Source organism: Aquarana catesbeiana, linkage group LG01, assembly GCF_042186555.1.
Source record: "Aquarana catesbeiana isolate 2022-GZ linkage group LG01, ASM4218655v1, whole genome shotgun sequence".
Classification (NCBI taxonomy): Eukaryota; Metazoa; Chordata; class Amphibia; order Anura; family Ranidae; genus Aquarana; species Aquarana catesbeiana.
The window spans coordinates 683,399,904-683,413,857 of record NC_133324.1 but is presented as its reverse complement, the minus strand read 5'-3'; the positions used below and the strand labels follow the sequence as shown (position 1 = coordinate 683,413,857).

The 13,954-nt window shown below is 41.2% G+C and overlaps 1 protein-coding gene across 1 annotated transcript in view; it reads right to left on the bottom strand.

Annotated features, from left to right (window-relative positions):
• The window catches only part of MYOZ2 (myozenin 2), a 161,118-nt gene that overhangs the window by 28,200 nt on the left and 118,964 nt on the right, over window positions 1–13,954 (bottom strand). The window contains exon 4 of the mRNA XM_073603270.1: window positions 1,340–1,469. Coding sequence (XP_073459371.1) covers window positions 1,340–1,469 — 130 coding nt within the window. The remainder of the gene's footprint in view (window positions 1–1,339; window positions 1,470–13,954) is intronic.

The window sequence follows — 13,954 nt, the reverse complement described above, 5'->3', positions numbered from 1 at the left end:
TAATGTGTCCAGTGTGTCTATGGACATCTTCAAATAAGAAGAGGACTGAGATGTCCCAGCTGCACTGGTATTTGGACTGTGAATCTGCTGGGGGTGCTGCAGTGATCATATGGATGATGTAATGGAAGAAGAGAAGTAATGTCTGACATCAATACTCTATGACAAAGGTGTCCCTGTATGGGCACAGCCCTGAAACATTGCTATTTTCCATGATGACCAAATAAAGTTTCATTGAGCGAGGAATTGGTGTTCTGGTGATGCCTTGCTTCGGGTTAGAACACAATCCCCCAGTCTATCCTTTTCATATGGAAATTTCAGTAAACAGAGTTGGACTTCTCCAGCTGGTGTGTGCATCCTACCACTATCTAATGGCTTCAGCCAGCTGTATACATACAACTCTTATCAGGAATGGTCTGTGGAGATTGCTCATGCATGATTTTACTGACTAATAAGAACAATGAATGGGTAGAATATCCAAAATAGGCAAGTGTGCTAATTTTCATTCAACCGTATCTGTACTTTATGTGTTATCATAAATGCGTCACAGCATGCGGGTTCAGCTTTGGCTATGACTATGGTATTATATAACTATAATCAGTATCATCTGGTTTGTATTTAGGAGAGTATTAACCTCATTATCTTTTTAAACCTATAGAAAACTATTAGGCTTATTTAATAAAAAAAATGCAAAGGGCTAATGCAAAGTTCAATATCTATAAAAGAATCAGAATTTTACTTGGTGTGGCTTTACATGGGCCTTTAAAAAAAGATGATACATTTTACCATTACAACTAATCAACTCCAATTTAAAGACTTTGCATAGGTTAAGATGAATTCATTGGTCCGCTTAGGGTTAGAGGAAGCATTTAATCAGTCTCCTTTCCCACCACTGACCAGGGCTGGGGTGGGGAGGATGATTTCTGCTTTTAGTATACATAGATAGATAGACAGACAGACTGACAGACAGATAGACAGATGGATAGATAGATAGAACTGATGTGTCACGCAATATAAAATGAGACATCTGTTCATCCTTCTCGTGATCGTTGTACACCTACAATCCACTGTTTTTTTTTTATACATGGCACAACTATTTTATCTTAGCGCTTTTATATGGAGAGGTAAGTTCCTATTTCTATGACAAGAAGATACATCCCTTAACTGGAGTTTTGAGTTTCTTTGCTTGCTGACATTTTTATAGTTCTCTTGTTAATGGCTGATTATCACTAGCGATGGGATTGATCCATACCAAATATGATCAGCTAAAGACCCTGCAAGTTAAAGATACTCAAAGCACAAGTTATAAATGGACCACAGTGTTTAATATAATAACACGTACCTGGTGCAATGGTTTCTGGGTTTGGGTGACTTCGAGGATCTGGAGTGTTAGGCGGTGTCTGTGGAGCTGTCTGTTGTGCAGATCCAGATGAAATTCCTTCTGTGTTTCCATTCTGCTGTATCTGATTTTGCTAAATGTAAAATAAGAGTAAATAAATATTGGCTAAATTACACTGCTAAATACACTGTTCAAAAAAAAAATAAAGGAACACTTTTTAATAAGAGTGTAGCATCAAGTCAATTAAGCTCCTGGGATATGGTCGGGTCAGTTAAGTAGCAGAGGGGGTTTTTAATCAGTTTCAGCTGCTTTGGTGTTAATGAAATTAACAACAGGTGCACTAGATGGGCAACAATGAGAAGACCTCCAAAACAGGAATGTTTTTACAGGTGGAGGCCACTGACATTTTTTTTCCCTACTCATCTTTTCTGACTGTTTTTCACTAGTTTTGCATTTGGCTAGGGTCAGTGTCACTACCAGGGGCGAACGGTTCATGCTCATGCTCAGACCGAACATTTACCTGTTTGGCCTTTCACCGAACACCTGAATTTGCAGGGTGTTCGCCCCAACAAACACCCTGCAATGCACTGAGCACTGCACAGTGCATTCTGCATCCTGATTGGGAAAAGTTTTGTCCAATCAGGGTGCAGTGTAATCTGATTGTTAAGGAGCGGGGTTGAGAAGCTGGCCGCGGTGTCCTTAACAACCCATGTGTCATCAGCTGTCAATGGGTTTCCCTACTGGCAGGTCCGCCCTACAGTGGTGGACCTGCCAGTTCTGATTTGGCAAATCCCTATCCAGCTCCAAGGTGCCGGGCAGTGAGCACAGGTTCACTAAAGGACATCAGGCCCTCAAGCCACCCTCATGAAGTCTGTTTTTGATTGTTTGGTCAGAGACATTCACACCAGTGGCCTGCTGGAGGTCATTTAGTAGAGCTCTGGCAGTGCTCAATCTGTTCCCCCTTGCACAAGGGACCATATGCCAGTCCTGCTGATTGGTTAAGGACCTTCTACGGCCCTGTCCAGCTCTTCTAGAGTAACTGCCTGTCTCCTGGAATCTTCTCCTCAATGCTCTTGAGACTGTGCTGGGAGACACAGCAAACCTTCTGGCAATGGTGTGTATTGATGTGTCATCCTGGAGGAGTTGGACTGCCTGTACAACCTCTATAGGGTCCAGGTATCACCTCATGCTACCAGTAGTGACTAGGAATGGGCCGAATACCCCCCTGTTTGGTTTGCAGCAGAACTCCCGAACAGGGGAAATGTTCTAACCTGAACTGCGAATCCCATTGAAGTCTATGAGAGCCGAACAGGAAAAATCAAAAGTGCCCATTTTGAAGGCTTATATGCAAGTAATTGGCCATAAAAGGGGTATAGGAGTCTGGGTTACCACTCTATCTATTCTAAGAAGAAAAGTTCTGGCTTTACATATGCATTCATTTTCAGAATCAGTTTAATAGTTAATTGAGGAATTTTAACAGATCATAATGTAAACTGGATTGCTCCAATGTATAAACATGAGTAGATTCTGAGATATGTGCTAATTACTTCCAATCATATACTGTACATAATATACAGCTAGGCGTTGTATGTTTTGATTTTACAGTATCATACTACAACCATGTCTTGTGGTCAATTCATTTTGTGAATTTCAAGAATGTACCTGTGCAGAGTCTACAAGATTAGTTACGGCTAATGACATGTCACTAGCTGCAGTGTGATATTTTTGTACATAGTGTTCGAAAAACAACCTGTACCAGCACTTCTGACTGTTATTCTGTCGGAAAAATGTATATATGTACATTTACAGGTTAGCAGTCATGAAGAATGGGAGTGAGAGGTACTGAGAGTATGAATAATCCCAATAGACTGTTTATCTTCCTCATTGTAATACCAATTATGTCAGTGCATGTTGTAACCTCTGGGGTGAGTGTTAACGTCATATTATATAACAACACTAACCAGGTACATCTCTTCCATAGACAGAAGAATATGCTCAGTATCTTTTGACTTGTAGTGGACATAATGTTCAGCATTCCATGATGACTGATGAGACATGTTGAGAGTCATTTCGGTCAGAAGTGTAACCTTTTATAGCAGAGCCACCAGGAAAACGATTTGAGCCCCCCCTCCCCCCACTAAATAGCTTCCCCATCTCCACCTTAAAGCTAATGCTCTTCTGATTCAATAAGTAACACTACAGCATGTGCTATGCTTTCATAGAATCATTATAGATGCGTTTGAACCATAGCTGTTATATGATTACTTTTAGCACCAAGAAAGAAAGTGACAGGACATCCAGAATTTTAGAGCTGTCCTCAGAACAAGAGAAAAATGACAGGGGTTTTAACCTTTCCCTACTCTATTTAACGCAAAAAAAAAAAAAAAGGTTTTATCTATACATATACTTGAAACGCATCCCGCCCAACCACTGTACATATATGGCGGGGAGGGACAAGTGTCATTCTGGGAGGACACAATCATACATCCTGCTAGAACTGTGCCTCATGCACACCCCTGGGGGCATGCAGCAGTGCGATCTGTGACCGCTGTGTCAACTGCACACAGTGGATCACTGATCAATGTGCCGGGCTGCTGTTCTCTGCCCCGGTGCCATGACCAACCACAATGATCACATGTTCAGTAGCAAACAATGGCTGCCATTAACGAGGTCATTGAAAACTGCTGTGATCTCTGTGATTGGTCAGTAATCATATGGTACAGGGCCAGTTAAAGCGGCCCTGTACCATGTGATAACTGTGGCCAAACCCAGCTATCACAGTAGTTTTTAATGGCTGCATGAATATTTGTTGTAAAAAGAAAATATTGTAAAAAAAAATTATAAAAAATGTATATATATATATATATATATTTTTTTTTTTACATACAATCACCGGAGCAAATGCAGTGTCACCGCTGTGGTCATGTACAATGGCTGCTGCTCTGATATCACTGTATGTCAATGCCGCCAGACATTTTCTCTGATCTCCGCCACAGCAGTACAATGTCACCAGACCAGTATTGCTAGTCATTGTCCCTAATCATCACCATATCAGTCAGTGTCCCTAATCACTATTACCCACTCAGTGTCCCTAATTAACGCTACAGCACTCACAGTGTCCCTGATCACCACCACACCAGTCATATTGTCCCTAATCACCACCACACCAGCATAGTGTCACTGATCACCACCACACCAGTTACAATGTCCCTGATCACTGCCACACCAGTCATATTGTCCCTGATCAACGCCACACCAGTTACTGTGTCCCTGATCACCGCCACACCTGTCACCAAACCAGAGCAAGCCAGCAATGGTGTCCCTGATTGTCTCCACTAGGGATGAGCTTCGAGTTCGAGTCGAACGTAAGCTTGAGTCGAACATTGGGTGTTCGCTGAACAGCGAATTTTAAGGGGCGTTCATGCTAAATTCAAGCGCCCCATAATACATTGCAAGACCACAGTGCATAGCTGTATGATCATTAGCAAAAGCATACACCTGACCTACATGCTTTGGCCAATCACAGCATGCTCTTCATAATTGGCCAAAGGCAGTGTAAGTCAGCAGCAGTATTTTTTATTACCACCATACCAGTGCAGTGTTGCCTTTGCCTGCCATCTGTATTAACCCTATAAACATGTTTATTGATCACGTTTCTGTCTGTTGCCTGGACCAATACTTTGCCTGTTTGCTAATGATGTCTCTGCCTGCGGGCCTGAACTGACCCATCTGCATGTCCAACTGACTATATTTCTGTGAGACGCCAGACACAGCCATCCCCTGCTGACAAGTGCACTCCTGGAACTACAGGAACTCTTTTGTTCTTCCTTTCTTCAGCCTCCTGTACTTCCTAACCATTGAAAATTGCATTCCTGGGGACAGCCATGTACCCGTAGGCTAGGCTTGCTTGGCTTATGGGAACTGGGACCGCTACAGGTAATGCCACACTAAATTATGTTCCCTGACCACTCCTACAGAGGAGACAATTACAGTACATTGGTTTTGATACAATTGGTTGATTTGTGTGATACCCAAGATACAATGTCCGGTATAAAATGAGTACAAAAATGAAAGAGTCTCACACACTCGGGAGAAGTAGCAGAATGTGTTTTGGGGTGTATTGTGAAGTGTGTCCATACTGTGTATGAAAAATCTTAATAAATTGACAACTTTGTGCAAAGAATTTCATTTTCATTATCTTTCTGCATTTTCCAAAATATTGTGGCAATAAAATGAAGTCTTCAGAAGAATCACCCTACCCCTTAAAAAAAACCCTGTGTTTACTTTCCAAAATGTAATTTTGTATATGCTTCCACTGTCCTGGTGCTTCAGGGCCTTCCAAAATGTAATAGTCAGGAATAAGTTGCAAAAAAAAAATAAAAACAAAAAATCTAATTTTATTTGAATTCTTCATATTCCAAAAAATTGTGACAACTTCAAAAAACTCACTATGCCTCTTACTAAATACCTTAGATTGTCTGCTTTCCAAAGAGGGGTCATTTGGAGGGTATTTGTACTGTCCTGGCATTTTAGGGCTTTATAAAATGAGGCAGGCAGTCAGTATATCAGGATTAATCAATTTTGAAATGTATACAATATACCATAGTTTGTAGACTCTATAACTTGCACACAGACTAATTAACCACTTGCCTACTTGGCACTTTTACCCCCTTCCTGCCCAGATCAATTTTAAGCTTTCAGCGCGGTCATGCAATACTGTACCCATATGAAATGTTTACCTTTTTTTCACACAAAAAGAGCTTTCTTTTGGTAGTATTTTTTACCACAGGGTTTTTTATTTTTTTCTAAACAAATGAAAAAAGACCAACATTTTTAAAAAAAACCCAAACATTTTTCATAGTTTGTTATAAAATTTTGCAAACGGGTAATTTCACCTTCACTGATGTGCGCTGATAAGGCTGCACTGATGAGCACTGATAGGCTGCACCGATGGGCACTAATGAGGCGGCCCATCGGTGCCGCCTCATCAGTGGCACTGATGGGCAATGGTGAGGTGGCACTGGTGGGCACTGATGAGGCTGTACTGATATGCGGCACTGATGGGCACTGATAGGCGGCAATGATGGGCAATGATAGGTTGCACTGATGGGCTCTAAAGGGCAGCACTAAAGGGCACTGAGGGGTGGCACTGATAGGCAGCACTGATGAGGAGGCACTGATTGGCAGCACTAATGGGCACTGATAGATGCACTGATGAGCACTGATTGGCAGCACTGGTGGGCACTGATTGGCAGCACAGGTGGGACTGAACTGATAATCAGGACACTGATAATCAGTGCCCTGATTATCAGTGCCGATGTCCCTTTATCAGAAGCCAGATATCGGCTCTTTTCTTCTCTTCTCACGCTGTCAGTGTGAGGAAAAAAAAGCTGATGTAGTCGTGTAGAAAGATCTGGACAGCCGCACACCGGGATAGGCAGATAAAATTCTTCTTTATTTAATAAATAGGATTATAAGGTACATATGACACCGCTGGAGTGATACAGCTTAACAGCTAATGCGTTTCACACTCATACGGAGCGCCTACTCATAGCTGATGGCTTGTGTTTACATCTTGTGATTAGCTGTCGTTGGACACAGCTGATCATGTAGTAAAGAGGGCGCTGTGATTGGCCCTTTACCCTGATCTGTGAAGGACTCAGCGATCACAGGAGAAGGTCCATGGACACCCTCCCGGCAAACTAAATCTGCGCTGTAACCGTCTTTCGGCTATAGCCCGGGCAGGAAGTGGTTAATATACACTAATTGGGGTATTTTTACAAAAGAAATGTAGCATAATACATTTTTGGCCTAAATTTTTGGAGAAAGATTATTTGTTTGCAAAATTTTGTAACAGAAAAAAAAAATGTTTTTTGTTTCAAAATTTTCTGTATTTTTTTCCACGTATATAGCAAGAAATAAAAAACCCAGTGGACAAATTAACTTCCTTAGCGAAAGGTACCCATTTTGTATGCTTTTCTTTAGGAAGTCTATAGAAGCTATGCTTCCAAAAATCCAAAAATGTTGATGTGTTTTAGCTCATGCTTCTTTTCATTCCATAGCTCACAGTTTTTTCTGTTGTTGTTTTCTGATAAGCAGATTTGGAGAAAGCAGGCTGTCATAATTGCCTCTCCCTGGTATATTTTTGGTTGGATGGAGGGACTGTCCCTGATTTCGAGGGACTGTCCGTGATTTAGAACAAAGTACCTCTGTCCCTCTTTCCTCCTTATTTGTCTTTCATTATGGTCTGATCTATAGTTGTATATAAAATGCACTACTCATCCTTCAAAAAGTGTTTCCCAGTGCTAAACCTTTCATCCAATTTCTAAATTGCTACATCTGTATAAAGGAATAGTAATGGTAAAAAAGCACTTGTGGGTTAACTTATCTTTTTCTTTTTTGCACAATTCTCCTTGGGGGGGGGGGGGGGGGGGGGGTTGAAAGGGGTGTGTCCTATACCTACATACTTTTGCTTATAGGTGTCCCTCATTCCCATTTCAGAAAGTCGGGAGGTATGACTAAGCTCTAGGTGGGTTTAGTCTAGGCTCTTGCAGCCACTTCTATGCATCCTCTCATATCAGCAGCAACTTCATTTTACATTTACAAAACTGGTAATTCTGGTTTGTCAGATTAGCGAAAAAAAATTAACACTGTTGCTTTAGGCTCTTTTTCTTCTTTACAACCTGTTTTGCATTAACTTTGAGCTGTATTTGTATCTGCAGCAGTATTTGGGCTGTAGGGCTCATAGCCCATTGGAAAGCTGCTGCAGATAAGACATGACTCTGTCAGTCAAGATGTTCTTGATTTATTGAAAAATGGCAGAAACAGAAAGAGGAAATGTCATCATAACCATGTAGCTCTGCTAATAAGAACATTACATCACACAAAAACACTATCACCTAGTGGCAGAATCACATTATTATATACAGTATGAAAATGGTCGTTCCACCCATGACGATATAAACAGCATGCCAACCGTTTTAGAAGACAGTTTTTGCTAATTTTGCTATCCAACCAGATGCAGCTGTTGTTCGGATATACTGACAGGAGACCCCATGGGTTAGCTTGGATAGAGGAATCTGGTCGTTTTTTTTTCACTCAGCACACAGGCTACACGGCCAGCTTCTAACAGTTCAAGCTTCAGGGAAATAGCTTAAAAATGAAGTTGTGAAAGTTCATTTTCAAGTAAATGCTTCAGAGAATGATTTTATTTAGTGGAGCTAGGCCAATCCAGTTTAGTCAGCTGATGGAACACTGCATGAAATGAAATGAACTCTTTGTTTTTCTAGGTCACTCTGTCTCTGTTTTGCAATGTACTCAAATGCTTTATAATTGTACATGGAGTACTGCTAGGTTTCAAGCAAAACATTCAACTTTCTTAGTCTTCAGCCACCTGTGGAGGTAGGGGTTGAAGAAAAATATTAAATCTCCACATAGAATGTAGTGTTCCAGAGTTCGGACAAAAGAAAGAGCCCATGTTTTGGCTTTATATTCATCCCACTCTGTATTGCTGCCAGAAAGTGTATGTGGAAGTCAGCAGGAACTTATTGGCCAGACACGGCCTTTCTACCAGAATCATTGATTGCAAGTGGGAGATTACAGTATATAGGTGGTCATTTAATAAGTCAAATTGCTCAACTGAAATGTGATGCAACTATTTCTGTGAAATACAAATTAGCACATTTCCTGTGGTTCGGTTTTTAGGACCATTTGTGATCTCTTATATTTATGATGTGAACAATCAATGGGGTTTATCAGTTATTAAAAACATAAAAGCAATCAAATATGTTACCCATAGCAACCAGATTTCAGCTGTCATTATGTTTGATGCCTATTAGAAAACAAAACACTAATGACTGAACAGCATTTTTCCCTGTATCTTTTATATGTTTAAACAGCTAACCCTACACAATACACACAAGTGCCCAAAATTCTTAGCATTTTTTCACTCACATATAGGTAGATATCTGACAATAGATAAGTAAATAAATCATGTACTTCATGCTTTGCATAATTTCTGGGCCTTTTCTGCTTCTACTATCTTTGAAGTAGAATACATTTGTATACATACTAGTAGCGACAGCAAGTAATCCAGACAATAAAAGGACAACTATCACAACAATACTGTATTCTAAACTGTATATGGTTAACACTTGTATAGATAGTTTTCAGAATATTAATTATTTTTTTTTAAATTCTTTTTGTCTATATTGATTTTTACCTACACTACAGACTAGGCTATCCAGTAAAAGCAACAGTAAGCACAGGTATTATTATTACAAATGCATTCAGAAGAATCAGCATACAAACCCTCCAAAAGTACCAATTTACCCGGTACAGTACCGATTTTTAAACATGCCCACCAGTTCATGAGGCATGTTCTGCACTAGCTTTAATCCCTTCTACAGGTGCCAGGTACTGGAGATTCTGCTCCAGCACCCGATGCCAGTATTAGACCTTCAATCAGCATCCTGCCCGGACAGGAGAGTGGGGAAATCTATTCCCCACTTCCGGCTTCATGACACAGAGCTGCAAGGGACGTCTGGGTACAGATTCCGTCAGTGGGCTCTGTGGCACCACGCTGGTCTAAGGCCTGAAAGTGTGGTGGAGCCTGGAAGTGGTATGGGCCTGTGCTCCTAAGGGGGGCTGATCTGAGATTTGAAGGGGGGTTTATGGGTAGGTGCAGCATGATGTGCGGGCAGAAAACACAAGAAGTCCAAGTGCAGTAACAGGAATATAGTATAACAGTAGTCAAGCAATACACAGCAAACCCAGCAGGAGCTGAGGGTACTCGCAAGTTGTACAACGATGAAACAGTAGATTGAAGACTCAGAGGTGCCAACAGCATTTGTCTTGAGGAGTGGAATGTGGACTGGCCCGTCCATACCCAAATGGGGAGGCTTCCAGGAAGGATGGTGTATCTCTGCACTTCCCCTATTCCACTGGAACCTTTTCCTGATGCAAAGCACTCTCCCTGACAGAGAGGTATTTTGTCCCTATGCTGCCGCTTGCAAATATGCTCACCAAACTCTTGAGCCAGGGTCCTAAATAGACTCTGCCTACTCAAGATGGCCTCCAAAGACACATGGGGTGCCAGCATCCAATCAGATAGTTGCCTCCCTGTGACTGAGGAAACCATAGAGGAACTAGGTTCCTCTCAACTTCCTCCCCCATCTACACTGCGGACAAGTGCCACCTGTAGTGGAGAAAATAGACTGCACCTGCCTACGGGTTGACTTAGTCTGAAGGGGGGCTGATCTGAGTTCTGACAGGGTTCATCTGAGGTATAAAGGGGGGGCTGATCTGAGGTCTGAAGGAGGCTAATTTGAGGTCTGAACAGGGTCTGATTGGAGATCTTAAGGCTGACCTACGTTTTGAAGGGGGGCTTTATTTTTGGCATAATACCACTTAGCTGGTCCACAGTTGAACCCTAGGGTGTGTACTACTAAGCAAACCACATTTGTTAGTAAATTAGCTATATATACGCTATTTTAGTAGAGTGCACCTCCGTGCTTGTGCTTATTGTATGTCAGCTATTGGCTTCAGCTTTAAAGTGTATGTACAGACAAAAAATTGTATTCGCTTTAGATAGAATAAGAAAGGGCTTAACCCCTGCCTTGGGAAATTTTTCCACACTTCCTGTCCCAAAGTTATAGGGAATCTAAAGTGAAGGGATTTCTCCTGTTAGACAGTTATCCCTGGAGCAGTTCTCCCAGTTGGAAAATATTTCCTCACCTCCTGTTCTGGGACAACTCTAAAACTTTGGATTACCCTCACTTTATTTAAAATGAAGTAATAGGCATACAGTATACGACTCTGTCTGCCACTAGCATTTACACATTTACTTTATTATCTTTTGATCCTGCTGGTAAGTATATTATCTTTATATTTATTTTATCAGACCAAGCTATCAAGCTAAAGTGGCAGTTGGTGGGTTGAGACGACCATTTAATGATGACAGGGGGGCTTACAATTGTCAGATTTTATTAATTTAGTTGCACACATAGGCATTTAGAGGAGTTTAGAGGCATGGGTGTTTAGAGGCAGAAAAGAAACCCCACTGCCAGTACGTTTAGGAGCAGCGGAGTTTTGGTAGAAAAAACACGTCTAAACGTGCATTAACACTAGGTGCAATTAGCACTTGAACGTTAATTTATTTCAAGTGTCCAAGTGCTTGATGTGCCTAAACGCATTATACGTGTTAGATGCGTTTACAAACATCAAGTATTTTTTCTGCAAAAACAACGCTGCGAGGAGGAAAGGCGTCTAGGAGAGTCCAGTGTGCATGAAGGCCTTAAAGCAGATCTCCAACTGTACTATGAAAAACAATTTAATCCCATAGGTTTCTTTGGGAGACTTAGTAAACACTATTGAAATTACAGTATAATCCTGCCAATGAATTGCTTTTACAATGCTGTCAGATTCTGTCCTGTAAAGGATGACTGTGTAGAACTATGTGTACTTCCCCTATTGCTGCAATTGGCTTGTAGATACCACTGTACAAAGGTTGTTCCGTGTGTGTTTTTCACGTGATTTGTTAAACAGCAAAGCAAGTGATGTTATTTCATGTGCTTTTTATTGAAGTGATGACTAATACACCATGGAAGAGCAGGAAGTGTGTGATGTAATAGAAGCCTGAACATACAGTACAATGCCGAGTAGCTGTTAGCGTTCTGTCACCTAGCAGTGTCATAAAAAGCATCTTCATTTGTTAACACAGAAGACATCCCCGGAGGGGAGTTGTCCTATGAACAAGAGTAGAACGCACAACATGAAACCTGAAGAGGATGCAGTGTGCCGTGTCTGTAGCACACAGAAACATTATGATGTCATTTATATTACCAGCCTATAATAAAACCTGGCTTAGTCAATACTGTATTGAATATTGTAAAAAAATGCCATTGTGATCATTTCACACTGTTCTGTGTGATGCAATTTATTTTCAGAAAAATTATGTTTTTAAACATTAACATTTTCCTTACAGTTTGGCTGATTTAGTCACAGTCATTAAATCTGTACAAAGTGCAACAATATCAGACAATAGAGTACCTAGCAGCAATCAATCAGAATTCAGTGTTATGGTGGCCATACGCACTTAAATAAATGATCACTTTTCTTTTCTATAGGATCCTGATTGAAGTAATAAATTTATAGTTGAGAACCCATTCAATCAACATACCACACACGAGGAAGTGGATTTCGATTAATAGTTAAGATACAGTTGCAACTCACAATTTTAAATGATCAATCTCGTCTCTGTTTCTACCATGTAATCTCATAATCTGATAAATCGAAATAAGATCATATTCATGAACAAAGTATTGCTGCGCTGATGATTATTTTTTGTCCTGGCTGATCAACTTTAGTTTGATCAAATGTGATCTAAATTGAGTCTAAATCCATTGATAGGGAAGTTAGGGAAGTTGAAATCGAAGCAAGTATGGCCAAGATAAAACAATCAGAAGGGAAGTTATGGCTATTTAATAGTTTGTGGATTTGTTTTAAGGAATAACATGACTGGATAACAACATTGAAGCATTTGTGGCCACCATAAGAGAGAATGATGAATATTGTTATTGTTATGATGAACATACCCTCCAGCTCTCTCCATCTGTCTCCTCACGCATTACCAACTTACTAGCAGACATATCAGCCTGGATGTCACATCACTTCCTCAAACTCAACCTATCCAAAACCAAGCTTATAATATTTCTTCCCTCGGGTGCTGCTTCCGCTGATTTCTCTGTCAATATCAATGACTCAACTGTCAACTTGTCCCCCCACGCCAAGGTCCTAGGTGTAATCCTGGACTCTGAACTAACCTTTCAGCCCTATCCTATCACTATCAAAAATTTGCCGCCTCAACCTCCGCAACATCTCCAAGATACGCCCCTTCCTAACCAATGTCACCACAAAGCTTCTAATCCACTCCCTGGTCATCTCCCGCCTCGACTACTGCAACTCCCTCCTCATTGGCTTACCTCTAAATAGGCTATCCCCACTTCACTCCATCATGAACGCTGCTGCCAGGCTCATCCACCTCACAAACCGCTAAGCGTCAGCTACACCCCTCTGCCAATCCCTCCATTGGCTGCCACTCAGTCACCAAATTAAATTCAAGATAGTAACTATAACTTACAAAGCCATCCACAACCTGGCCCCCAGCTACATCTCTAACCTAGTCTCAAAATACCAACCTAATCGTTCTCTTCGCTCCTGCCAAGACCTCCTGCTCTCAAACTCCCTTGTCACCTCATCCCATGCTCGCCTTCAGGACTTCTCCAGAGCCTCTCCCATGCTCTGGAATGCTCTACCCCAATCTGTCCGATTTTCTCCTACTTTATCCACTTTTAGATGATCCCTGAAAACTCATCTCTTCAGAGAAGCCTATTTGGCCCCCACCTAACAACTGTACATTTATCTTCTCAATCAACACACCGCCCACACGTTCACACAAAGTTGTCGGAAAATCCGATCGTTCTAAACGCGGTGATGTAAAACACGTACGTCGGGACTATAAACGGGGCAGTAGCCAATAGCTTTCATCTCCTAATTTATTCTGAGCATGCGTGGCACTTTGTGCGTCAGATTTGTGTATACACGATCGGAATTTCCGAC